Source organism: Sapajus apella, unplaced genomic scaffold, assembly GCF_009761245.1.
Source record: "Sapajus apella isolate SASKATOON/1434 unplaced genomic scaffold, GSC_monkey_1.0 scaffold73, whole genome shotgun sequence".
NCBI lineage: Eukaryota > Metazoa > Chordata > Mammalia > Primates > Cebidae > Sapajus > Sapajus apella.
The window spans coordinates 6,683,485-6,711,449 of record NW_022437013.1 but is presented as its reverse complement, the minus strand read 5'-3'; the positions used below and the strand labels follow the sequence as shown (position 1 = coordinate 6,711,449).

General features: G+C 36.7%; 1 protein-coding gene across 4 annotated transcripts in view; it reads left to right on the top strand.

The window, feature by feature from the left end:
* Positions 1-27,965, top strand: part of COL4A5 (collagen type IV alpha 5 chain) — a 265,691-nt gene that overhangs the window by 111,490 nt on the left and 126,236 nt on the right. For all 4 annotated transcript variants that reach the window (XM_032250872.1, XM_032250876.1, XM_032250873.1 and 1 more), the window contains exons 3-6: positions 15,085-15,174; positions 20,250-20,294; positions 24,751-24,795; positions 24,881-24,943. In XM_032250872.1, the coding sequence (XP_032106763.1) occupies positions 15,085-15,174; positions 20,250-20,294; positions 24,751-24,795; positions 24,881-24,943 (243 nt within the window). The remainder of the gene's footprint in view (positions 1-15,084; positions 15,175-20,249; positions 20,295-24,750; positions 24,796-24,880; positions 24,944-27,965) is intronic.

The following is a 27,965-nucleotide window of genomic DNA, read 5'->3' as shown; positions in this document are numbered from 1 at the left end:
CGGCAAACCTCAAGCAAAATAAAAATGAAGAAAACTCTACGTAGACCCATCATAATGAAACTACTGGAAAAAAAAGAGATTAAAAGAAAATCTTGAAATAAGCTAGAAAAAAATTTATACCATATGTAGTGGAACAATTATATGAATGATGACAGACTTCTCATCGAAAAGTTTGGATAGTGTACAGCAATGTGAAAACATCATTAGAGAGCTAAAAATTTTGCCAGCACAATTATTATATACAGTGGAAAATATACTTCAAAAATAAAGGCAAATTTAAGACATTTTCTCAGAATAAAAATAGGGAATTATTCACCAAAAGGCTTGCATTAAAAGAAATATAAAGAAATTTCTTCAAGCTAAAGGGAAATCTCACTAGATGGATGTGTGAATTTATAGGAAAGAATAGAAAGTACTAGAAATGGTATAAATGTTGGTAAATGTAAGAAGACTGTATCTTTTTCCCTCTCTTTATTTAACACAAAGTACTGTTTCAAGTGTAACAACAGAGATTTAAAATATATGAAGCCAAAACTGACAGAATTAAAGAGATAGACAAATCCACAATCATGGTTGTGATTCTAACACTCCTATTTCCGTCGTTCTACTCTTAACAACTTAGGCTTAATTGACATATAAAGAGCCTTAGATCCAACAGCTATAGAACGTAATTTTTTTTTCAAGAGCCATGGAATTTTCCCAGTGTAGACAATATGATAGGCCACAAAATGAGACCCTCTAAATACCAAAAGATTGAAAATATCAGTATATTCTCTTATCACAATGGAATGAGTAAGAAATAAATAATAATAATATTTGTAGAAATTTCCTACTATTTGGAATTTTAAAAGCACCATTGTAAATAACTGCTGGACCAAGGAAGAAATTAAGGAAAATTAGAAAATGATTTTAGTTACATATTGTTGAAAACTGAAAATTTTGGAATCAGGTTAAAGCAGGGCGTGGGTGGGAAATAGATTTAAATGTCTGTGTTAGAAAAGAAGAAAGATTTAACACTAGTGACCTAAGTTTCTCACTTAAGAAGGTAGAAGATGAAAGGCAAATTAAAGTTAAGAGAATGAAGGAAATAATAAAGGATAAAAGTAGCAATATATTAACTAGAAAAAAAATAGAAAACACAGCCAAATGTTGGTAATTGACAGCACAATAGATAATAAGAAAATAGAGACAACACAAACTACCCATATCAGGAATGATTCTACAATCATTAAACGATCAGTAAGGGACTATCACAAATCATCTTATAACAATAAATTTGACAACTTAGGTGAAATGGACAAATTCCTTAAGAAACCTGCATTACCAGAAACAAAAACAAATAAATGCGTGAGTGAATGAAAGAAGCAAAATATAAATAGCTTTATATATACTAAGGAAGTTGAATTATCAACCCTTCCAACTAAGAATTCCAGTTCCAGAAAAGTTTACTGATGAATTCTATGAAACATTTATACAGGTGACAATGTCAATCTTGCATAAACTTGTTCAGAAAATAGAGGGATCTGGAATGCCCTCCAGCTAATTTTGTGAAGCAAGCATAGCCCTGATACCAAAACCAGACAAAGACAAAATGACAGAAACAGAAAAACAGAGATCAGTATCCCTTGTGAGCATAGATACAAAAATTCTTAAAATTTTAGCAAATCAGATCCAACAACATATAAAGTGGATGATAGGTTGTGACCAAGTGGGATTTATGGCAGGAATCCATGTTTGGTTTAACATTTGAAAATCAAAAATTTTGATTCACTATATTAAGACCAAAACAAAATTTAAAGCATAATTATATAAACCCCCATATAATTATCTTAATAGATGCAAAGAATGCATTTAACAAAATTCAACATCCATTTCTAATAAAAATTAGTCTTAGTAAAGTAGGAGTAGAAGAGATTTCCTCAACCTTAAAGGGCATATGGCAAATCCCTACAGCTAAAATTATACTCAATGGAGAAAGACTGACTTCCTTTCTCCTAACTTCAGGAACATTTGCTCTCACCAATTCTATTCAACATTGCTAGTATAGTAAGACAAGAAAAAGAAAAGAAAGAGTATCCAGATAGAGATTGAAAATGGAAAAATAACTTTTTTTGATGATGACATGATTTGTCAATGTAGAAAAATGTTATGACATATGCTAAAAAGCTCCTTATCTATAGATTCAGTGCAACTCCAATCAAAATTCTTGTGGTTTTGGGGGGCTACAAATTTAACAAGCTGATCCTAAGATTTAGATGGAAATGCAAATACAGCTTTTATAAAAAATAGTGTTAGAGGATTTACAGTGCAAAATTCCAAGACTTAGTATAAAACCACATTAAACCAGATAGTGTGCTATTAGCCAAATGATAGGCATATAGATGAATGGGACATAATAGAGACTCACAGGTGAATAGTGAATCTGTTTTTTGACAAAAATGCAAAGGCAGTGGAGAAAGTCTTTTCAATAAATAGTCCTGGAAGGGTTGGATATGCATATGCACAAAAGTGGCTACACTATATGTAAAAGTTAACTCAAAATACATCATAGAGCTAAGTATAAAATCTAAATCGCTAAGTCTTTTTTTTTTTTTTTTTGAGATGGAGTTTCACTCATGTTACCCAGGCTAGAGTGCAATGGCGCGATCTCGGCTCACTGCAACCTCCGCCTCCTGGGTTCAGGCAATTCTCCTGCCTCAGCCTCCTGAGTAGCTGGGATTACAGGCACGCACCACCATGCCCAGCTAATTTTTTGTATTTTTAGTAGAGACGGGGTTTCACCATGTTGACCAGGATGGTCTCGATCTCTTGACCTCGTGATCCACCCGCCTCGGCCTCCCTAAGTCCTGGGATTACAGGCTTGAGCCACCGCGCCCGGCCTTCTAAGTCTTTAAGAAGGAAACAAAAGAGAAAATCCTTGTAACTTTGGGTTAGGCATCTGTTTCTTAGATCTGACATCAAAAACACAATCCACCAAAGAAAATGCTGTTAAGTTGTATTTCCTCAAATGTAATAACTTGTTCTCCTCTAAAAGTGTTATTAAAAGAATAAAAAGATCATCCACAGTCCAGGAATAATAATTTTTGCAAATTACTTATCCGATAAAAGACTTATATCCAGAATGTATAGAGAACTCTAAAAATTTAATAAACAAACAGCTCCAAATAAAATTTAATTATAAACAAATTGGCAAAGGATTTTAACACTTAGCAAAAACATATAGATGGCAAATAAATACATGAAAAGATGCTCAACATGATTAATTAGGGCAATGCGAGTGAAAACCACAATAAGTTACCACCATAAACCTATTAGAATATTGACTAAAAACTTTTAGACATAGCATGTATAGATGAGAATGTGGAAGCAACTGGAACAATTACAGATTATTGGTATAAGTGCAAAATGATCTAAACGGTTTGGAAATTTCATACAATGTTAAATGCCCATTATATGATCCTGTTGATTCCTAGGCATTTACCCATGAGACATTAAAGCATATACCTATATAAAACTTGTACATAAATATTCATAGTAGCTTTATTTGTAATAGCCAGAAACTGGAAGCAACTCAACTTCCCATCAACAGGTAAACAAAGCAACAATGAAATACTACTGAAAAATAAAAAGTAATGAAATATTGATATTCACCACAAGTTTGAATCTCCAAGTAATTATGCTGAGTGAAAAGTTAGACAAAAAGGGTACATTCTGTATAATTCCATTTATATAAAATTCTAGAAAATGCAAATTAATCTACAGTGACAGAAAGTAGATCTCTCATTGCCTGGGGTGGGTAGGTGTAGGGAGAAGTGTATAGGCATAAGGAAGATATGGGCGCAAAGAAACTTTTGTAATGGATTACAAAATCCATTACAATCCATCCAATGAGCTATGCTCATTATTTTGATTGTGATAATGGTTTCTGTATTAGTCCATTTTTGCACTGCTGTAGAGAAATACTGGAGACTGGGTAATTTATAAACAAAGGAGGTTTAATTGACTCACAGTTCTGCATGGCTGTGGAGACCTCAGGAAACTAACAGTCATGGTGAAAGACAAAGAGGAAGCAGCCACCTTCTTCACAAGGCAGCAGGAGAGAGAAGAGTGAGGAGCAAAGGGAAAATAGCCCTTTATAAAACCATCAGATCTTGTGAGAACCACTCACTATCAAGAGAAGAGTGTGGAGAAAACGGCTCCCATGATCCAGTCACCTCCCACCGGGATCCCTCCTCAACACTTGGAAATTATGTGGATTACAACTCAAGATGAGATTTGGGTGGGGACTGAGAGCCAAATTATATCAGTGTTATTGGAATATATATATGTCAAAACTTTTGGCCATGCATGGTAGCTCACACCTGTAATCCCAGCACTTTGGGAGGCTGAGGCAGGTGGATCACTTGAGCCCAGGAGTTTGATACCAACCTGGGCAACATAGTGAAACCCTGTCTCTACAAAAAATCTAAAAATTGGCTAGGCTTGGTAGCACACACCTGTAATCTCAGCCGCTCAGGGAGGCTGAGGTGGGAGGATCACCTGAGCCTAGGAGCTGTGTTTGTGCCACAGTACTCCAACCTGTGCAACAAAGTGAGACCCTGTCTCAAATAACGCCCCCCCTCAAAAAAAAAGCCCAAACTTTTAAAATAGTATGCATATGTATGATTTATTATATGTTAATTTTACTTCAGTAAAACTACTTTTAAAAATAAGTTTAACATAGAAATAAAACATCTAGACTTCCCTAAAAGGACTGTGTCCAAGTACACATTGCTAACAAAGAAAACTTGCTAGATCCCTGGTGAGAACAAGTTAATCAGTTGACAATGTAAAATCTGTGTCACAGTCAAACCATCTTAAACAAAGTGTGCCCCTGTCAGTGGTATCAGCCTATACTGGGAGCTGGTTAGAAATGCAAAATCTCAAGCTCTGTAGGTGACCTACTCATTCTAACTCTGGTGTCAGGGTTAGGTAATGTGTGTTTTAATAAGGTCTCCCAGTGGTTCTAATACAAGCTAAAGTTTTATACCTCACTTAAAGTATCTCCATTTTGACAGTTACCAAAGGTCTATTTTGTTGTCCTAGCAATTGTAATAAATCAAATATTTCCTTGTGCTACATACATAATTACAAAAACAAAATAGACATTATGCAAAAAAGAGGACAAAATTTCCTATAAGTGTATTACCTAATAAAATTATCATTTTGATTAAGGGCCTTGCCTTGCCCATATGTTCATATAAATATATCCATATAATTTCTACATTTTTACAATATTATTATCTGAAATAATTTTGATCTCAATTATTATAATAGTAGTTTGTCCTATTTCATGTTTTTCCTATCCTCAGAATTCTAATATTTTCCTGTTTAATTTTTCTTCCTTGAGAACCTATTCTTTTTTTTTCCCATTTATTTATTTTATTGCATTTTAGGTTTTGGGGTACATGTGAAGAACATGCAAAATTGTTGCATAGGTACACATGTGGCAGTGTGATTTGCTGCCTTCCTCCCCATCACCTACATCTGGCATTTCTCCCCTTGCTATCTCTCCCCAGCTCCCCACCCCCCACCGTCCCTCCCCTATTTCCCCCCAACTGACCCCAGTGTGTAGTGCTCCCCTCCCTGTGTCCATGTGTTCTCATTGTTCAACACCCGCCTATGAGTGAGAACATGCGGTGTTTGATCTTCTGCTCTTCTGTCAGTTTGCTGAGAATGATGGTTTCCAGGTTCATCCATATCCCTACAAAGGACACAAACTCATCATTTTTGATGGCTGCCTAATATTCCATGGTGTATATGTGCCACATTTTCCCTATCCAGTCTATCGTCGATGGGCATTTGAGTTGGTTCCAGGTCTTTGCTATTGTAAACAGTGCTGCATTGAACATTCATGTGCACGTGTACTTATAGTAGAATGATTTGTAATCCTTTGGATTTATACCCAGTAATGGAATTGCTGGGTCAAATGGAATTTCTATTTCTAGGTCCTTGAGGAATCGCCACACTGTCTTCCACAATGGTTGAACTAATTTACACTCCCACCAACGTGCAAAGTGTTCCTATTTCTCCACATCCTTTCCAGCATCTGTTGTCTCCAGATTTTTTAATGATCGCCATTCTAACTGGCGTGAGATGGTATCTCAATGTTGTTTTGATTTGCATTTCCCTGATGAGCAGTGATGATGGGCATTTTTTCCTATGTTTGTTGGCCTCATGTATGTCTTCTTCTGTAAAGTGTCTGTTCATATCCTTTGCCCACTTTTGAATGGACTTGTTAGTTTTTTTCTTGTAAATCTGTTTTAGTTCTTTGTAAATTCTGGATATCAGCCCTTTGTCAGATGGGTAAACTGCAAAAGTTTTTTCCCATTCTGTTGGTTGCCGATTCACTCTAATGATTGTTTCTTTTGCTGTGCAGAAGCTGTGGAGTTTGATTAGGTCCCATTTGTCTATTTTGGCTTTTGTTGTCAATGCTTTTGGTGTTTTGGTCATGAAGTCCTTGCCTACACCTATGTCCTGAATGCTTTTGCCTAGATTTTCTTCTAGGGTTTTTATGGTGTTAGGTCTTATGTTTAAGTCTTTAATCCATCTGGAGCTAATTTTAGTGTAAGGTGTCAGGAAGGGGTCCAGTTTCTGCTTTCTGCACATGGCTAGCCAGCTTTCTCAACACCATTTATTGAACAGGGAATCCTTTCCCCATTGCTTGTTTTTGTCTGGTTTGTCAAAGATCAGATGGTTGTAGATATGTTGTGTTGCCTCCGAGACCTCTGTTCTGTTCCATTGGTCTCTATCTCTGTTTTGGTACCAGTACCATGCTGTTTTGATTACTGTAGCCCTGTAGTATAGTTTGAAGTCCGGTAGTGTGATGCCTCCTGCTTTGTTCTTTTTGCTTAGAATTGACTTGGCTATGCGGGCTCTCTTTTGGTTCCATATGAAGTTTAAGGTGGTTTTTTCCATTACTAAAAAGAAGGTCATTGGTAACTTGATGGGGATAGCATTGAATCTGTAAATTACTTTGGGCAGTATGGCCATTTTCACGATATTGATTCTTCCTAACCATGAACATGGAATGTTTCTCCATCTGTTTGTGTCCTCTCTTATTTTGTTGAGCAGTGGCTTGTAGTTCTCCTTGAAGAGGTCCTTTACGTTCCTTGTTAGTTGTATTCCTAGGTATTTTATTTTCTTTGTGGCAATTGTGAATGGCAGTTCGTTCTTGATTTGGCTCTCTTTAAGTCTGTTATTGGTGTATAGGAATGCATGTGATTTTTGCACATTGATTTTGTATCCTGAGACTTTGCTGAACTTGCTTATCAGTTTCAGGAGATTTGGGGCTGAGACGATGGGGTGTTCTAGATATACAATCATGTCGTCTGCAAATAGAGACAATTTGACTTCCTCCTTTCCTATTTGAATGCCGTTTATTTCTTTTTCTTGCCTGATTGCTCTGGCTAGAACTTCTAGGACTATATTGAATAGGAGTGGTGAGAGAGGGCAACCTTGTCTAGTGCCACATTTCAAGGGGAATGATTCCAGGTTTTGCCCATTCAGTATGATATTGGCTGTTGGTTTGTCATAAATAGCTTTTATTATTTTGAGATACGTTCCATCAATACCTAGCTTATTCAGGGTTTTTAGCATAAAGGACTGTTGAATTTTGTCAAAGGCCTTCTCTGCATCAATTGAGATAAGAATGTGGTTTTTGTCTTTGGTTCTGTTTATGTGGTGAATTATGTTTATAGACTTGCGTATGTTGAACCAGCCTTGCATCCCCGGGATGAAGCCTACTTGATCATGGTGGATAAGCTTTTTGATGTGGTATTGCAATCGGCTTGCCAGTATTTTATTGAAGATTTTTGCATCTATGTTCATCATGGATATTGGCCTGAAGTTTTCTTTTCTTGTTGAGTCTCTGCCGGGTTTTGGAATCAGGATGATGTTGGTGTCATAAAATGATTTGGGAAGAATTCCCTCTTTTTGTATTGTTTGGAATAGTTTCAGAAGGAATGGTACCAGCTCCTCTTTGTATGTCTGGTGGAATTCGGCTGTGAATCCGTCTGGACCTGGGCTTTTTTTGGGTGGTAAGCTCTTAATTGCTGCCTCAACTTCAGACCTTGTTATGGGTCTGTTCAGGGTTTCAGCTTCTTCCTAGTTTAGGCTTGGGAGGAGGCAAGTGTCCAGGAATTTATCCATTTCTTCCAGGTTTATTAGTTTGTGTGCATAGAGTTGTTTGTAATAATCTCTGATGATGGTTTGAATTTCTGTGGAATCTGTGGTGATATCCCCTTGATTGTTTTTATTGCATCAATTTGGTTATTCTCTCTTTTCTTTTTTATTAATCTGGCTAGTGGTCTGTCTATTTTGTTGATCTTTTCAAAAAACCAGCTCCTGGATTTATTGATTTTTCGAAGCGTTTTTTGTGTCTCTATCTCCTTCAGTTCTGCTCTGATCTTAGCTATTTCTTGTCTTCTGCTAGACTTTGAGTTTTTTTGATCTTGCTCCTCTAGCTCTTTCAGTTTTGACTATAGGGTGTCAATTTTTTTATCTCTCCTTGCTTCTCATGTGGGCACTTACTGCTATATATTTTCCTCTAGAGACTGCTTTAAATGTGTCCCAGAGATTCTGGTATGTTGTGTCTTCATTCTCGTTGGTTTCGAAGAACATCTTTATTTTTGTCTTCATTTCATTGTTTATCCAGTCAACATTCAAGAGCAAGCTGTTCTGTTTCCATGAAGCTGTGCGGTTCTGGGTTAGTTTTTGAATTCTGAGTTCTAACTTGATTGCACTGTGGTCTGAGAGACTGTTTGTTACGATTTCTGTTCTTTTGCATTTGCTGAGGAGTGATTTACTCCCAATTATGTGATCAATTTTAGAGTAGGTGTGATGTGGTGCTGAGAAGAATGTATGTTCTGTGGATTTGGGGTGGAGAGTTCTGTAAATGTCTATTAGGTTTGGTTGGTCCAGGTCTGAGTTCAAATCCTGAATATCCTTGTTAATTTTCTGTCTGGTTGATCTGTCTAATGTTGACAATGGGGTGTTAAAGTCTCCCACTATAATTGTGTGGGAGTCTAAGTCTCTTTGTAAGTCATTAAGAACTTGCCTTATGTATCTGGGTGCTCCTGTATTGGGTGCGTATATATTTAAGATCGTTACCTCGTCTTGTTGGATTGATCCTTTTACCATTATATAATGTCCCTCTTTGTCTCTTATGATCTTTGTTGCTTTAAAGTCTAATTTATCAGAGATGAGAATTGCAACTCCTGCTTTTTTTTTGCTCTCCATTTGCTTGGCAAATCTTCCTCCATCCCTTTGTTTTGAGCCTTTGTGTATCCTTGCATGTGAGATGGGTTTCCTGGATACAGCACACTGATGGGTTTTGGCTTTTTATCCAATTTGCCAGTCTGTGTCTTTTGATTGGGGCATTTAGTCCATTTACATTTAGGGTTAATATTGTTATGTGCGAATTTGATATTGCTATTTTGGTGCTATCTGGGTGTTTTGCCCTTTAGTTGAGCTGGTACTTGTTCTTCCTTTATATGTGTAGAGCCTCTTTCAGGAGCTCTTATAGAGCTGGCCTGGTGGTGACGAAATCTCTGAGTACTTGCATATTCCCAAAGGATTTTATTTTTCCTTCACTTATGAAGCTTAGTTTGGCTGGATAGGAGATTCTGGGTTGAAAGTTCTTTTCTTTAAGGATGTTGAATATTGCCCCCCACTCTCTTCTGGCTTGTAGGGTTTCTGCTGAGAGATCTGCTGTGAGTCTGATGGGCTTCCCTTTGTGGGTAACCCGACCTTTCTCTCTGGCTGCCCTTAGTATTTTCTCCTTCATTTCAGCCCTGGTGAATTTGACGATTATGTGCCTTGGGGTTGCTCTTCTTGACGAATATCTTTGTGGTGGTCTCTGTATTTCCTGGATTTGAATGTTTGCCTGCCTTGCTAGGTTGGGGAAGTTTTCCTGGATAATATCCTGAAGAGTATTTTCCAGCTTGGATTCATTCTCTTCGTCACATTCAGGTACGCCTATCAAGCGTAGATTAGGTCTTTTCACATAGTCCCACATTTCTTGGAAACTTTGCTCATTCCTTTTTACCCTTTTTTCTCCAGTCTTGCCTTCCCGTTTTATTTCATTGAGTTGATCTTCGACCTCTGATATCCTTTCTTCTGCTTGGTCAATTCGGCTGTTGATACTTGTGCATGCTTCGCGAAGCTCTCGTGTTGCGTTTTTCAGCTCCATCAATTCACTTATATTCCTTTCTATTTTGTCCATTCTCATTAGCATTTCGTCAAATCTTTTTTCAAGGTTCTTAGTTTCTTTGCATTTGGTTAGAACATGTTCTTTAAGTTCACAGAAGTTTCTTACTACCCACCTTCTGAAGTCTGATTCTGTCATTTCATCACACTCGTTCTCCCTCCAACCTTGTTCCCTTGCTGGTTAGGAGTTGTGATCCCTTGTAGGAGGAGAGGTGTTCTGGTTTCGGGTGTTTTCATCCTTTTTGCGCTGGTTTCTTCCCATCTTTAAGGTTTCTTCTACCTGTCGATTTTGTAGTTGCTGGCTTTCAGATTGGGTCTCAAATCTTTCAGATTGACGTTCTGTTTGTTGATGATGAAGTTATTTCTGTTTCTTGGTTTTCCTTCTGACAGTCTGGCCCCTCTGCTGTAGGTCTGCTGAGGTTCACTCCAGGCCCTGCTTGCCTGGGGTTCACCTGCAGCAGCTGCTGAACAGTAAGGGTTGTTACCAGTTTTCTTCTTCTGCTATCTTTGTCCCAGAAGGATACCCGCCTAGTGTCAATCTGATCTCTCCTGTATGAGTTGTCTCTTTGGATATATAGGGGTCCGGAAGCTGCTTGAGGAGACTGTCTCTTCTTTATAGGAGCTCAAATGGTGAGCTGTGAGCTCTGTTGTTGTTCATTCAGAGCTGCTGGACAGGTACATTTAGGTCTGCTGCAGCAGAACTCAAACTGCTTTTTGTTCCCAGGTGCTCTGTCCCAGGGATTTAGGGCTTTATTTATGAGTTTCTGTTATGCTGCTGCCTTCTTTTTTTTTTTCCTTCAGACCTGCCCTGCCCAGCAAGGAGGCAGCCTAGTCACTGTCGGCCTGTAGAGGCTTTGCTGAGCTGCTGTGGGCTCCACCCAGCTGCCGAGTGAACTTCCCTGCAGTCCTGTTTATGTGGGTGTAGTTAGAACTGCTTTGGCGATGGTGGCCTACCGCTGTTAAGGCGGAGTCTCTCTGCTGTGGCGGGTTGCCTTGACAACGGTGGGCTACCTCAGCAATGGCAGGTTGCCTTGGCAACAGCGGGCTGCCTCAGCATTGGCCGGCTACCTCTGTCGTGGCGGGCTGCCTCGGTAATGGCGGACGCCCCTCCCCCACAGAGCTGGACCGTCCTGGGTTCATCTGCTCTTGCTGTGAAAGTCTCAATCCAGAGTTTCTGGTTGCTGTTCTTTTGTGGAGGTGGGATCAGCCAAGCGTGATCACCTGGCTCCCTGCCTCAGAGCCATTTTTAAGTTGGTGTTCCAGTCGCCTGTTGAAGAGGTGCCGGGGTCTGTTTGTTTTCCCCTGCGGCCACTCACTGCCCTGGCTTAAACAGCGGTACTGGGGTTTTTGGCCCCTTTTTTTTTTTTTTTTTTTTGCCCTGGAATCTACTGTCCTGGTTCTCTGCTCAGTCCCCTTTTTAAACAGACAAATGGGCGACTTCCCGTGACTCCAATCGCCAGCCAAAAGGGTACCCGGACGGGTGTATTTTGTATGGAGAACCGCTGCTCCAGGGCGCCGACAAAGCAGCCGCGCGGGGCAAAGCAGCGGCGCTGGCTGGCACAGCTGCGCTGGCCGAAACAGCCGCGCTGGTGACCTGTGGAGCTCCTCTGCCTGGGAATTGCCTAGTCTGTGGGCAATAAAAATGCAGCGTCCACTCACCCTCTGCACTTTCACTGGGAGCTGAAATCCCGAGCTGTTCCTAAATGGCCATCTTGGATCCTCCCCCGAGAACCTATTCTTAAATACTTTTTTGTTTTAAAGTTGCATGATTATGCAACTTTCTTATTGTGATCATAAAGTACGCTTTCTGAAAATGGTAACACTTTTATGGATGCCTTTAAGTCACAAACTAGTCTACTTCTCAGTATGTCAGATTTTTATCATTCTTAATACTAGCTTATGGTATGTAAAACAGCTGTATCACTAAAAGTTATTCTTTGTATAATTTACCGTAGCCCTAACTCTTATATGCTTTTAACTTTTGACAAAAGCATATGCCATATATTTTATTTAATCCATTAAGGAAGTTCATTTATTGAATGAGTATTTACTGAGTATTTGTTTTGTTGGGCCCTAAGAATACAAAGTTGAGGAAGGCCTAATTAATTAGATAATGTAGTAATGGGAGGTGAGTCAAGGTTATTACAAATTTCTGGCTGTGAGGTAGTTGGGTTGTGCTATTTCCTGGAATAGAGAAGATGGTAGAAAATGAATTCAATGTTGTTTACATAGAGTTTGTTCTTAGGAAAATTATGATATTTTTCATTGTCCTGATTCTTCATATATAAAATGGAAATAATAGTGTTTACCTCATATTATCATTGAGAGTATTAAATAATATAAATCATGGAAGGAGTTTAGTGTAATTCTTAGTATAGAAAATACTAAATACATGTTAGTTACTATTATTGTCATTGAGTTTTAGGTGCTTGTATGCATTCAGGTGGAGTTGTTTGAGACAGTTGTCTATGAGAGCCTAGATTGTAGGAAAAGTAGTTGATATTTTAGATTCCCAGGTAAAGAGAGAGAAGGTTAAAAAAGGAAACCAGTGTAGTACCAGTATTTAAAGGATAGGCAGAGAGAGAGAAATATTATTCCACAAAGGGAAATACAAATGATATTTTATGCAAATGTGGACAGGAAGCAGAAACCAGTTTTTTTAAAGTTTGACCTTTAGAAATAGCCATTTTCTGTTTGTGAGTGTTAGCAAATTACAGTAAAGTCTACTGTAGTTGTAAGGATTAAACGAGTGCCTAACAACAGGTAGCAAAGAATAGGCAACAACAAATGTCAGCCTTCCCTACTACATGTATTAGGAATCAGGTGGAGGATCCCACCCCCACCACAACCTCTCTCAAGGCTTCTATAGTTTCTACTTAGTAACCTTAGTACAGTACCTTTCAAAGGCTCTGGTATTGATCTTTGAATTCCTTTGCTATTGTCCAGTAGTTGCCCTTCTCTCTTCTTTACTGTAATATTGTTCATTCTGCTAGATAGGACCATGACATTATTTGACTGTAGTGCAAGGATATTTCAGTATATATCATTTATATGTATATGGTTTTATTAATATCAACAAAATTAAGCTTTTTACCATCTCCACTTTGAATTTTTGGCTTAGTCCTCTCTTACCTGTAGGCCAGATAGCAGTTTTGCTTCTGAGAAAATATGGCTTTCTTCAAGTATTATCATCCAGGTTTGGCAGAGATGTGCTCTAAATGCTAGCTGAGATCCCAAAATGTACCTGTTTTCCTCTTATAAAATCTAGTCTAACTAGATTTTTTTCCTTGTGCTTTCTTTCACTGAAACTTGTGATCAGATTTCTACTACTAGCACTGTCAGTAATGATTTGAGGGAATCTAGCTCTAACTTTAATTTCTTCTTCTTGCTTTATTTCCTCAAAAACAATTGTGTTGAGGTTGATGAATACTAAATTATCATAGTTAAATGACTATTTAAAACAAAATGATATATTTCTAGAAAATAAGAAATGCAGTAATATGTCAATAATAATTATTGTCAAAACTATAGGCATGTTTTTGTCTATCATTAATTGACTAACATTTGCTTCATTAACTTTGAAATGGAAAGTGGAAACTGACCAGAAGTGGTCTTTTCAAAGTACTTATATTTATTATGGGATGATTGTTGAATTATTCAATACAAAATCATCTAAGCATTTTAGACTAAGCTTAGTACTTACCACACACACACACACACACACACACACACACACACACTCTTTCAGAGTAGAAATAAAAGTCTGCTGTACCTTAACCTCTAGAGGTATGTGTCTTCAATGGCCCATTAGTCAGTCACGTAGTAGATATGGATGCTTTCTCTTTCTCAGGTGCTATCCAGACTGTCACTATGGGTAGGATGTGCTAACAGGGTTCCCAGAACAAGGTCTGACCAGAGACAGCCTTCAAGCCTTAGGAAAGCAGAGGAACTGCTTGTTGCGCTGTAGTTTGGAGCATGTGCCAGGAATCTGTGAGCCTTTGAGGTTCCTAAACTTCATAATGATGATTTCTCTGTGATTGGATCTCCTAGTATTGGCGTTTACACCCTTACAAGGATTGGCTATATGCAGATTAACTAACTCTAATATGTTATCTAAATACCATTAGTACACATGCTGGCTCTGCTACCCCATCTTTTTGGCTGTACAGATATTCACATCAGGCAATCCTACTGTACAGGGGCTGATAAGATATGGTGGGGCCTCACTGGTAGATAGGCAGTCCTCCTGTCCTGGTGATGATAAAGGCTGTCGTTAGAACTGAGACTTGAGGCACAATTCAAGTAATTATTCTGAGTAGAGGAATAAATGGTGTTGTTTTCTTTATATTTTTGTTTTCTACAGTGAATGTGTGTTCCTTTTTAGTATTAATTTTACAATTAGAAAACGTTATAAAAGTTTTGATGTTCTGAAGGTTTTTTCTGGTTAATTTCAAGCCTGGGAGCTTCTCTGATGGTTTCCTTTTACGCTTCCCTGCTCCATACTTATTTATTGTAACCCTTACAGATCTGGTTTCCTGGATTTATTGCTATCTTCCCTTTTAATCTCTTGATGTCAGTATGTTTAAATATCATTTCATCTCTGATATCCTTTTTACTTTTACAAGAAAGAAAGAGATTACTGTATAACTTCCAGATGGTTTGTGTTTCCCCCCCTTACATCTTAACAGGTTTCCCCATGTTAGTAGATACTATGAATTTAGATAATTAAATTAAGTAAGTTTTATCTAGATAGTCATGTAATCTTTTTGAATCTCAACCATGCCTGTGCTTGAAAATTCACAATTAACCTTACCTTTCATTCTCATTTAATTGCAGGGAGAGAGAGGGTTTCCAGGTTTGGAAGGACACCCAGGATTGCCTGGATTTCCTGGTCCAGAAGGGCCTCCAGGACCTCGGGGACAAAAGGTATATATCAAGTTGCCAACCAGTAATGCCAGATGAATTGAGTCATCTTAAATGTGGAAATAGGTGTCACATCAACTAAAAAGTTACTGAATTATAGCCAGAAACTAATATGTAAATATAACAATGGAAATGATGGGGAGTCTGTACTTTATGGTATTTTGTTAAAAAACTGAACATTACTGCCATATTCAGATGTTTTCGGAAGATACTGTTGATTGTATGTAGTTATTGGCTGCCTTCACAAACTTAAGTTCTGTCAAGAGCTTAGCTGAGTTGGAGAGAGCTGAACTGCCAGTTGTTAGAGTAGCTGTTTAAGACAAGAAGCCAAAATGAAATTAACAGTCAAGCCTTTACTTACTGCAATATTATAAGCAAATAGTTAAACTGGAGAAAGTGCTTACTCCCCCACTATTCTATTTGTCCCCATGGTGCAGCACCAGCAAAGGTCAGATGGATCAGCCCAGATGTTGGAAATCATTTGACTGCTGAGGGAGCTCAGAACAAAAAGCTCCTGCAGTTGTATGGACCCAGGGGCAGGGTGGGAGAAGGAGAAGAGCTAGGAGTAGAAAAGTACTGAGTCAGAGTGCAGAAAAAGTATTTTTAAGGTTTCTTTCTCCTCCCATAAGAAGATCTCCACCCAAGGCCAGGAGCAGTGGCTCATACCTGTAATCCCAGCACTTTAGGAGTTTAAGGCGGCAGATCACAAGGTCAGGAGTTCGAGACCAACCAGACCAACATTGTGAAACCCTGTCTCTACTAAAAGTACAAAAATTAGTCAGGCGTGGTGGTGTGTGCCTGTAATCCCAGCTACTCAGGAGGCTGAGGCAGAAGAATTGCTTGGACCCAGGAAGTGGAGGTTGCAGTGAGCCGAGATTGTACCATTGCACTCCAGCCTTGGTGACAGAGTGAGACTCTGTCTCAATAATAATAATAATAATAAGGTCTCCCTGGGTGACAGAGTGAGACTCCATCTCAAAAAAAAGAAAAAAAAGATCTCCACCAAAAGAGGCCTTTAAGTGCAGAAATGCAGTTGAGCACAGCCAGCCATGGGGAGCCTGAATCTTTGACAGCAACTCACTTCAGAGACTGCAGTGCATTAGCTGTGCACCAAGTCTGCTGTACGGAGGGTAGCAAGAGGCCTTTGGTTGTGCCCTAGCAGATAGTGTTTAGAAAGAGCCATACTCCCAATTCCATACCTTGATTTTTCAAGACCTGAGTGAGAAAAATAAGCTTCCCCATCATGGACCTGAATGGGTTGGACTTTAAGTGTTCTGTCAAAAACAGGATAATGTCTGAGGCCACAGTAGATTATGGTCATGATCAATCATATTCTAAGCAGGATGATCTGGCCTGCTTGGAGAACTGAATGTAACCATGAGCCCTAGCTATCGCTAAGCCAGTAATAGATGTCCCATAGCCCGTTTGATCTACATTAGAGAGCCAGTAGGCTTTTTTCTTAAGTCTTATGATGGGCTGTTCTACTTTGCCAGTTTCATTGATCTAGGTGCAATGAGGGGGCTGGCAATCACAGAGACCTCTTCATAGTTGGCCGGCAGCTATATGGTTAGCTAACACTACGTGGCCAAGGAGTTGAGGCTAGTCTGTTTTGTTTCCAAAGCTGAAGTAGTGTCATTAATGACCTCATTAAGGGTCAAAGACAGGTTGCAGACCTTTTCTATTTGAGTGACGCTGACAGTGAGAAAAGTGGTCTGGAGTATTCCCATGAGTAGACAGCAAGTAATGCCAGCTGGCAATTCTCCTGAATAACCAGAGTCTATCTAGTTTTGGAGTTCTCATTTTGTTTTATATAATGGTATATGCTTAATGCCAGGGACTGTTTTGAATATTTGGATATCTCTTGTCAATGTCCTATATATGTATGTTACATTGGTAGGGATGTTAAAAGCCTGATTTTTACAAGAGAAATAATATCCCAAGAAGAGTGCACACAGTTCTGGGAACATAAGAGTCATTGGTTACCATGGGGATCAACCAGCCAGAAGTCCCTCCTGGTGGGCAAAGTACTTGAGCGGAATTGAAAAATTTGTGTAAGGTGGAAGCAGGAATAGAGAAAGAAATGGCCACCACCATCGAGACCAAAATGGCTCCAATGGCAGATCATATGTCCCTTTTCCCAGATGATTCAATTGCTTCCATATGGGACAGGAGTGAATTGACATCTGAGGAGGCATTTTGTTCCTGTGGTATCAGAGTCAATTGTGGCAATGTGTCAGGTCCAGTGTAATAATGTTAGGGTACCTGAGGTACTAAAATGGTCCATGTTTAGAGAAACGTCCATTTGCAGTATTCAGCAGCACAGCAATCAGATGTTTATCTGCAGAGTTCAGTCATAGGTGACATATTCAGTAGTTTGTCAAAATCAGAATTGTGTCAACTACCTGGAACAGGCATATCAATGAATTTAGTAAGGTGGAGGTCACAAGGTTAGTCTGTGGGAGAAATGGAAGATAGGTTAGATCCCTACCCTCCAGCCCCATGGATCAGCTCATGGACCTGGAGGTAGTTTCATTCTGTCAGTTGTGGGGACTCTGTCCATTGACTGCAATGTGGGCAGTCTGTCCTATACCATGAGAAAGAATAGCATCTTAATGTGCATATTAAGATAGGGAATTGGAAAAGAATTTCAAAGACTCGGAGAAGTTTCTGTTTTTTTTTTTTTAATGACTCTTGGCCAAGTGCCCTTTTCCATCTATACTAGGTAGATTGGTGAATTGATATATGAAAGGGCTAGTTCTGTTCATTTGCCTGGAAAGGAAAGGTGGCTTAAAACACTTTTTCTTAATTTTATTATTTTATATAATGATGGTACATCATGTTGTTAGAGTATTAAGGAAATCAAATGGATACTCAGCACGTAGTCTTTCCAATAAAGGGAGGAAATTAATTTAAATGCATAAATACTTTTTAACACTTAACTATAATCAATGCTTAGATTTTGGGAGAATGTTGGCCATAATATCTGGGGAAGATAGCAGTACATCAGGTAGTTTTGTTAGATTCAAGAGCAGAAGGGACCTGTGCTAAATTTCCCAAGTAGAACTTTAGTACTTAGAAAACAGCAGGACCCTAAATGTCTGAATACAATTTTGGTAGATGGACTATTCAACTGAATTTCCTGTGTCTAATGACATATCAAGAGCAAGAGCAACAGAATGATTCTTGGGCAACCAGGAGTAGCAGCACAGAAGTATCAGAGATATCTGAGATAGTCAAGTGGATGGAATTGACCACCAACTCAGCAGCAATCCATGCAGACTATTGGCATGGAACAACTCAATGAATGCCAGCTTGGACTAGACTGTTGCACTCCTCAACATATTGGAACTAGTTAAGTTCTCCAAAACTTAGACACAATCTTGTGAAAATGAGGTGGCAACTCAAATGGACTGAGATTAAACGTCAGCCATGTTATAGAAATAGGTGTTTTGGAAGAGAAATTAAGTTAATCTGCAGAAAAAGTTACATTTCTTGTACCTGGGCTTACTTAGGATTAGGGACTAAGTTTCTTGCACCCCATGCTTGCTGAGAGGTGACAGTTTTAATAAAGATTTTTGTTAGATTAAAAGAAGTTAACTACATTAGAATTCCTTTGAAATAATTTAGTGTTAACTAGGACTATTCTACAATAACATAACAGTTTATAAAGGTGTGCTTGTATGCAGGTTAAGTTTAGAAAGCAGTCCAACCTTTTTTTGTGATTTCATTTCAATTGTCTGAAAAGAGAGAAGGTAAACTGCTTTCTAAACTTTCAGGATTCTGAATTTGAAGCACTGTGTACTTCTGTTTCCAGTATGATTTTATGTTTCCCCAAATAGGTGATTTTATACTTTTTATGTGATTGGATATTTTGGTACATATATATGTTAACATATGTACTAAATCAAAAAACTTGTGAGATTATTCTTTAATCTGTACACTCATATATGAAAGGAAAGATATAGAAAACAACTGTATGTATATACTTAAACGTATAATTTTCCAAATATTTTTCTTATTCTAAAAAATAAAATTTATTTATTTTTTGATAGTCAGCATGTTCATGTTATTCAAAATAACTTAAGAAGGTATACAATGAAAAATATCCTTATCACCTGTGTCCATTAGTTCCTGAGTTATACACACACCCTTTAAACCCCTTTGTTTGTAAAATAGTAGCACATTAAACACGCTGTTTGGCCTTTGTTTTTCATTTAATATACATTGTAGACATCCTATTATCAATATATATAGAGTCTCCTCATTTTGTGTAACTGCATTGTATTTCATTGTATATATAAACCATAACTTGTTAAGCCAGTCCTCTATTGATGATCATTTAGGTAGGTTTCAGTTTTTTGCTATTAAAAGTTCCTTTTCCTTGGAGCAGAATTAGGCTTTTTAATTCTATTTTTTTAAAGAAAATAGTTAAGGAAAACTCAGTGAGGTAAAACTAAATTCTCAGCAATGCAGTTGTGACTAGAAATGGGTACATATATTAACATACACACATGGGCAGCTTCTTTTTGCATGTAATTGACAGCAGAAGCTAGAAAAGAAAGTTTATGGTTCTTTTTAAATCCTTCTTAAGCTCTGCCAATAGAAAGTGCATTATAAAACAAAGCAGCCATTTAAAAACAGCAAATTCAAGAATAGCCGATATTTGAGTTCAGAGATGATGCTCATTATACCAGCATGGCAAGCAGATTGACATAATATGGGAACTTCCGAGATTTTCAGCTCCTATTTTGTTTACCAACAAATGATTTGGGGAATGACTATATCAATATTTCACTTTCATTCATTTGTATGATTCATAATTAACTTTACATGTATAAAGTTTCATTCATATGTCAGCGATTTCCTTCTGAGTAAATAAAGGCCTTTCTTATTGTGGGTCATGCAGTTTACTGTAGTGCTTTCAGTCTCAATATTGAATGATTCTTCCTTAGGTGTATAAGTTTTTCACTAACTTTCACAGATGTTTACAGTAGTTTAAATTTCCTATCTTATAATTGAAAATTAGTTATCTGAGGACTTTTTTGAAGGAAAAAAACTAAAAATGTTGTGTTTTTCAGGGTGATGATGGAATTCCAGGGCCACCAGGACCAAAAGGAATCAGAGTAAGTAGTATTTGCCCTGTATTAAATACTTTATTGGTGGAAACAGATAAAGACCAAATGAAATATTATGAGACAATTGGGAAAGACCCATATTAAAAGGCAGAAAGAAAAATACAGTCTTCAAAAAGTTAAATTTAAGAGTTTGTACATGTCTATAACTAGCCCTTCTTTAGCATTTTGATAGCTATTATATATATACATGCATATATATTTAATATAAGAGGATTTTAAAGTAGCTTATGGTTGAGAATTATGAAAGTCCTAAATTCTCAAGTTTGTCATTTAATTAAAAATCTATATCATATAGTTGGTTTAAACCAGAACTTCCTAACCAGTGTGATCATCTCAGCCTAGTCCAGAGGGCTGGTTACTTCAGGCTGTATACCCTCTTAGTGTACCATTTATAAACATTATAATTCTTTGTGTATCTTGAAGAGATTAAGTTTAAGCCACTGTATTAAAGAATAACTATTTTGGTACACTACATTTCTTCAGTTCTAATGTGCATCACTTTCCAAGTCTTAAGGCTCTGAAAAGTAAGGATGCATCTCCTTACTTTTTTTATTGAAATGTACATTTAGTATATTTTTTTCTCAAAAGCTTTAAAGTTGACATACATCTTACAGTGTATTTTACAACTGAGAGGAAACTGTGGTTTAAAAATAGAACTGGCTTTAACAAAATCATATTTAGCTTTCTGACCCTCAGTTTCTTCATTTGTTAAGTTAGAGAGTTAAACAGAACAATTTCCAAGGTCCCTTTTAGCTCTGAGATTTTGTTTTCATAGATTGATGAAGCAAATCACACTGCCATGTGTGTACCTATGCAACAATCTTGCATGTTCTTCATATGTACCCCAAAACCTAAAATGCAATTAAAAAAAGCTCCCTAATTTGAATATAAAATATATAGTTAGAAACATAGCATGTTTATGTGTGTAACAAAGACAACCAGACATTTTCATCATTTGATCTTCAGAAATTTAGTTGATGTATAAATTTTACAAACATTAAAAACATTCTGTTTGCTATATACTTCTTAACAGCATGTAGCTTGTCTTATGTGCATCTTATGACTGTTAGGGACAGAGTACTGGAAAAGCAGAGAAAAAACTCAAAACTCTTAGTTTATTTCAGCAGACATAATTCTTTATTTTTCTGTAAGAAACGGATATGAATATACTAGTAAAGCTCTTTATAATATAAACAATAATTTTAAAATCCCTATAGTTAACATTAACTATATTCTATATTCTAAGCAGTATTGAGACTAAAAAGAATGGGCTGTTTTATCAATTCCCATCGCAGGTGCTTGAGATTGCTTGGATACTCCATGTCCCTCAATTAGAACTTCTAAAGTGCTTGGGAATAGGTGGCCTGATAGTTTCTGCATCCTCAGGTGTCAACTCACAGGCAATTCTTTACATGCAGAATTTTAAAGACATTATTGTGGAAACTGATCGACGTATACAAATGTACAGAGCATATAGTATAATGAACCCCTATGTACCCATCACCCAGCTTCAAAAATTAACATTTTGATAATTTTGATTAACATATACCCTACCACTTTATATTTTGAAATATTTTAAAGTAAATCCCTCACATTGTTCATTCTACCAATGAATACTTCAGCATGTCCCTCTAACTAACAACCACATTACTAAACCATCATCATACCTTTAAATATTAGGAATAATTTTTCAGTATACTCTGACATTCCAGTCTACATTCAGTTTTCCTCAGTTGTCTTTTACAATGGTTTATTCAAATTGCGACCCAAGCAAGTTCCATGTATTGCTTTTGGTTGCTGTTTATTAAGCTTGTTTTATTATTCCATTGGAAAAACTGGGTCATTCTACTGCATTCTACATTCTGGATTTGGCTGATTTGTTTCCTCCTGATGTCATTTAAATTGTTCCTCTGTCCCCCTGTTTCTTGCAAATTGCAGGTTGCCTTGGAAAAGGCACTAAAGAACTTTCTGGGGGTACAGAACTGTAAACTTAAGATTAATATATTTTACTATATGTAAATCATACTGCAGTAACATTAAAGAAAATGGGTAAAAGTATACTTTGTAAGTAGTGTTGTGAAGCTTATTGTTGAATAAATATGCAGCCTGAATATCAGGGTATTCTCCTTTTATGACATTAGGTTTGATTAGCAGTCTCAGATAATGTTAGCCTGATTCTGCCATCAAAAATTTCTCCGTCAACTTTCACCTAATGGTTTGGCACCCACTGATGGTCATTATTTTGTTCAGACTTGGAAGATGCTGATTTTAAAAATTCTATTAATCATTCATTTATTAGCTTGAATTCTAATAGGGCAATGAGTTGCTACACCAGAAACTTCAAGTGGTCATCAAGGAAGATTCTTTGACTTTTTTTCCATTATAAGCGCATGGAATTTGTGTGTTTCAATTTTTGAAGGCCAGTTTGTCCCATCTTTTGGTTGTGAGAGCCTTTCAAAGTTGACTCCTGTCTGGTTTTTTTTTTGTTTTTTTTTTTTTTTTTTTTTTTTTTTTTTTCACAAAACTCCATTGATCTCTGATAACCTCTTGCTTTCTGATATAACAGCCCCTTTCAGGCTCATCCTTGGCATTTCCCGTTTAGATCCGAAATGGGCCATGTCTCTGATTCCAGGTTCTTTTTAGTGAAAAATGTGACTTAGATGCCACAGTCTGAATGTCAGGGGTTTTTATTGCTACTGGAATTGTCACCATTTCAATGTCTTCTCAGTGGAAATATGCATTTTTAAGAGAAAAATTAACGTAAATTCATACTATTACTTCCAATTGCAATTTAAAATTAAGAAAGGTTTTGTATACTTATTATCTCTCCCCCATCTCTCTCTATATATTGAGGTGAAAATCTTTATTCCTAATAACATAATGTAATTTCTTATTTGCTTTTTCCTACAATATGCATATTTCCTACAATATGCTTCAAAATAACAATTTATAACTTAGCAAAATAACAATTTAAATTTTACAAGTGATAATGGGATTCTTGAAAGCCATTAATTATTTCTTTGCTGCGTTTCCGCCTTTGAATTGACCAATTTTGCTAAAGAACTAGTCAAGATACCATGTTTGATGAAAGGCACTTGAAGTAATTCTTTTCTCTGTATGGTTATGTCAACAGCTTGAAACATACACTGGATCCAATTTATTTTTCATTTTTAATGGTTTCCTTTCTTTTTAAAAATTTTAAATTATTTAAAATATTTCCATGGTGTAGTCAGAGATGCTTCTCTTTCATTCTTGCCATTTTCCTACTTTTTTATTCTTCCCCTGAGAGATAATCATTAGTTTTTACATAGTAATCATAGTTTTACATTTTGTGGATGTGCTATAATTTATTTAGTACATGTTCCTATTGGTGGACAGTCGAGTTGTGTATTAGTCTGTTCTCACACTGCTAATAAAGACGTACCCAAGACAGCGCAATTTATAAAGGAAAGAGGTTTAATGGACTATCAGTTCCACATGGCTGGGGAGGCCTCGCAATCATGGTGGAAGATGAAGAAAGAGCAAAGGGACATCATACATAGCAGCAGGCAAGAGAAAATGAGAGCCAAGAGAAAGGGGAAATGCCTTATAAAACCATCAGATCTGATGAGACATAATACCACGAGAACAGTATGAGGGAAACTGCCCCCATGATTAAATTATCTCCCATCAGGTCCCTCTCACAACACATGTCAATTATGGGAACTACAATTCAAGATGAAATTTGGGTAGGGACACAGCCAAACCATATCAAGTTGTTTCTGATTTTAACTATAACTGGTTATATGGTTGTTTCTAAACTTTAACTTAACTACTTTCAGCTTTAACTTTGTTTTTGTTTCCTAATTTCTAGGGTATCTTCAGAATAGATTCTTAGATGTAAAATGTTAGGTCAAAGGGCAGATACATGGATAATTTTGCTAGATATTTCCAAATTTCCCTCCACAGTGTTTGAATCTTCACTAGCAGTATATGAGAATCTTTTTGACCATAGCCTCACCTACAGAGAATATTGTCAAACTTGTATTTTTGCCAATCATGATAGACAGATTTAAGAATTTTGGGGGTGTTCACTGTTAATGTCTTCAGAGGCAATATATTTGCCACTTCCGTATCCCCTGCTGAATTAATTTTTCATTACATACATGGGAGATCTTTATCCATTAGAAGAGACACTTCATCCACAAATTTGCCTGCTGTGAATATGTTCAGTGAAGACAATGCTCCATCGAATTGAAGTTTCTTTTATAGTTTTCAATAAAAGAGACGTTTAAACACATATAAGAGATCTTTCACTAATGTTTCAAAGAGCAATGAATGGTAATAAACAGTGAGACACAATTTTTCCAAATCTATTCTAAAATAATTTTCATAATATCCTTAGGTAGGATATTATTTTATTGTTATTGGTTGTCATTTAGTTTAAGGATTTTGTTTCTTCTAGGGTCCTCCTGGACTTCCTGGATTTCCAGGGACACCAGGTCTTCCTGTAAGTAGCATTTCACGTTTTATTTTGAAACCTCTTGAAAAGTAGTTGAAGACATATTATGCATTTGTTATGTCGCTTTTCAAAGGGAATGCCAGGCCATGATGGGGCCCCAGGACCTCAAGGTATTCCTGGATGCAATGGAACCAAGGTGAGATTCACTACTTAATCTTAGGTAGTATGCTGGACAATAATGACTTAAAAACCTAAAGAAATCAATATGAAGAATGTAGAAGAAAGGACATAGTGGCTTCATGTCTAGAACACCACATAAAGTATGTTCTGACTATAATTTTCTATGTATTGAACTATTAGTAATTTCAAAGCATGTACAGTTAGCTGGGATATTGCACTGGGTTGAAGATTACTTACCAAATTATTTTTTGGCTTTAGCATGAAGTAGGATGAGAATTAAAATGGAATTAGGATATATGTGTTTCAAATATTATATCAGTTGTTGAAAGTAATACTTCTGAATGTCATTCATATGCTTTGCCTTTATTAAAAAACTAGGTACAATTTAAATTTTCCAATATTCCATGTTTTTAAGACTTTTTAATACACCAAATAACCTCCTTAAGAAAAATCTTAAAAAAACTATATGTAATACAACACATCAGTTTTTACTATAAAATATGAGTATGAAACCTGAAACTTCTTTATCAGCAAAGACATTTATTAATATGTTTAGATAATGCCATGTTTAAAGTTAGGGCTCTTTTTTTTAATTGCACTTTAGGTTCTGGGGTACATGTACAGATCATGCAGGATTGTTGCATAGATACATACATGCCAATGTGGTTTTCTGCCTCCATTCCCCCAACAACCATACTATAGCTGGCATTTCTCCCCATATTATCCCTCCCTAATCTCCCCACCCACCCTGCTGTCCCTCCCCTACCCCCCACAACAGACTCCAGTGTGTGATGTTCTCTTCCCTGTGTCCATGTGTTCTCATTGTTCAATAGCTGCCTATGAGTGAGAACATGTGGTGTTTGATTTTCTGTTCTTGTGTCAGTTTGCTGAGAATCATGGTTTCCAGATTTATCCATGTCCCTACAAAGGACATAAAGTCATCATTTTTTATGACTGCATAGTATTCCATGGTTTATATTTGCCACATTTTCCTTGTCCAATCTATCGTCAGTGAGGAGCGTTGGATGAGAAGGAGGGAGAATGGACGTGTGAATTAGGGAAAGGTGTCTCTTCCTTTGGAGCATGGATGGGCTCAAATTTGGAGCATTTGGGTTGGTTCCAGGTCTTTGCTATTGTAAACAGTGCTGCTACGAACATACATGTGCATGTGTCTTTATAATAGAATGATTTATAATCCTTTGGGTATATACCCAGTAAAGGCATTGCTGGGTCAAATGGAATTTCTATTTCTAGGTCCTTGAGGAAGTGCCACACTGTCTTCCACAATGGTTGAACTAGTTTACACTCCCATCAACAGTGTAAAAAGTTAGGGTTCTTTATCCTAACTTTAGATATGACATTATCTAAAGTTAAAGAACCCTAACTTTATATATGACATTATTTTTTTTGATCCAACGTTTCTTGTCTTTAGTCAACTGCTGGATTTAATATAAAGTAATAGATAGCAAGAAAAAATGAGGAAAATTTGCTTTTCTTGTAAGCTTACCTATTATAGCCACTTCTTATTCTCTTGCCTTTTTCCTTTGCCTTTAGGTTAATGCAATATATTGTTATTCTCTGTATTTCCTTTTGGTATTTTCTGTTTTGTATATTCTGTAAAACTTTTCATAAAATATTCTGTAAAACTTTTCATAAAATACTTCAGATCTTTCTAACTAATGGCATATGTCAGATTTTATTTTGGCATATATTTAAAATAACTTGAACAAACTATTCTGCATTACAATGGCCATATTTTGTAATAATTACTGTGCTATATACTTGAAGGCAGTACAGTTCTTTTCATCTCCAATATTTCTTCAATTCAATGTAACCCTGTCAATGATAATAATTTTTAAAAATTATGGATTTGTGAGGATTAATCATGTTCTTCGTTTTAGCTGGAACAACCTTAAAGTGATAGAACCAATGTGGGGTTAGTTTGCATGATACATTTAATGTTAAATTGGACTACATTTTTGTGTCTCTTCTGGTTATTTGTTTATTTATTTATTTTTTCCAGTGTACTTTAAGCAACAAACAGACCACTAGCCAAAATTTCAAATTTGAAGGCAAAATGTGTCTATAATGAGTATAGTGTGCTATATGATTAAAGGGAGCATTGATTAACTTGTGTTTCAGTCTTCTAATTATGTGAGTAACAAATTTTAAACAAATTAAAATGATTTACTCTGCATAAAGTCTGAATGCTTTTCTTATATTTCTTACTATGTAAGTAAAAGAATGAACCTTGATGTTGGAGCCGCAATGTATAGGTTCTTTTTTTTTTCTGTCTTCTAAACTTGTTGTCTAGGCCACTTCCTTTCCCTCTGGGCCTACTTTTTCCACGTGTAATGAGGTGGAGAGAAGGGTATTGTACTTTCAATGACACACAACAGTAGTAATTTTATTCTTTCAAACCTTCTGATGAACTTGTTTTTAGAATTACGTGGCATATAGGTATTTGAGAGGAGGTTGTTTAGGGGTTCTTCTACGGCAATTTTAGCTTTTGTTTTCTAAACCAAGTCTCCATATTAGTACTTTACAATAGTGAGTGAGAAAAAATGGGTGCCTAGAAAACATAATGACCTGCAATTGCTAGAATTATTGCTATTATTGTCCTCTTGGTGATATTAATGGCCTTCTTTCTTACCATCTTTTCCTCTTTACAAAAATAATTTGAAATAGTTTACAATAAAAGAAAAATGCAATAGAGCAGTTAAAATAAGAATGTATATAACACATGGGCAGGAAATTGGGGCAGATCATTAACTATTAAATGTGATGATGGTCAGGAATTTGTGTCGTGATTGTCTCAAAATGGCTTTGTTGGAAGAAAAGAAGTGACGTAGATGAATTTTTTTTCTTTATTTCTGATTGGGATGGATGAATTAGGGTAAAAGTTGAATTGATATGGATAGTTGATATTGAAGTAATTGGAAAGTGAAGGCTAATGAATTTTTAGCAATCTAGCATGTTTCAAAATAGCTTTTACAGAAATCTTTTCATGAAGTCATTATCTTGATGGTATAGTTATT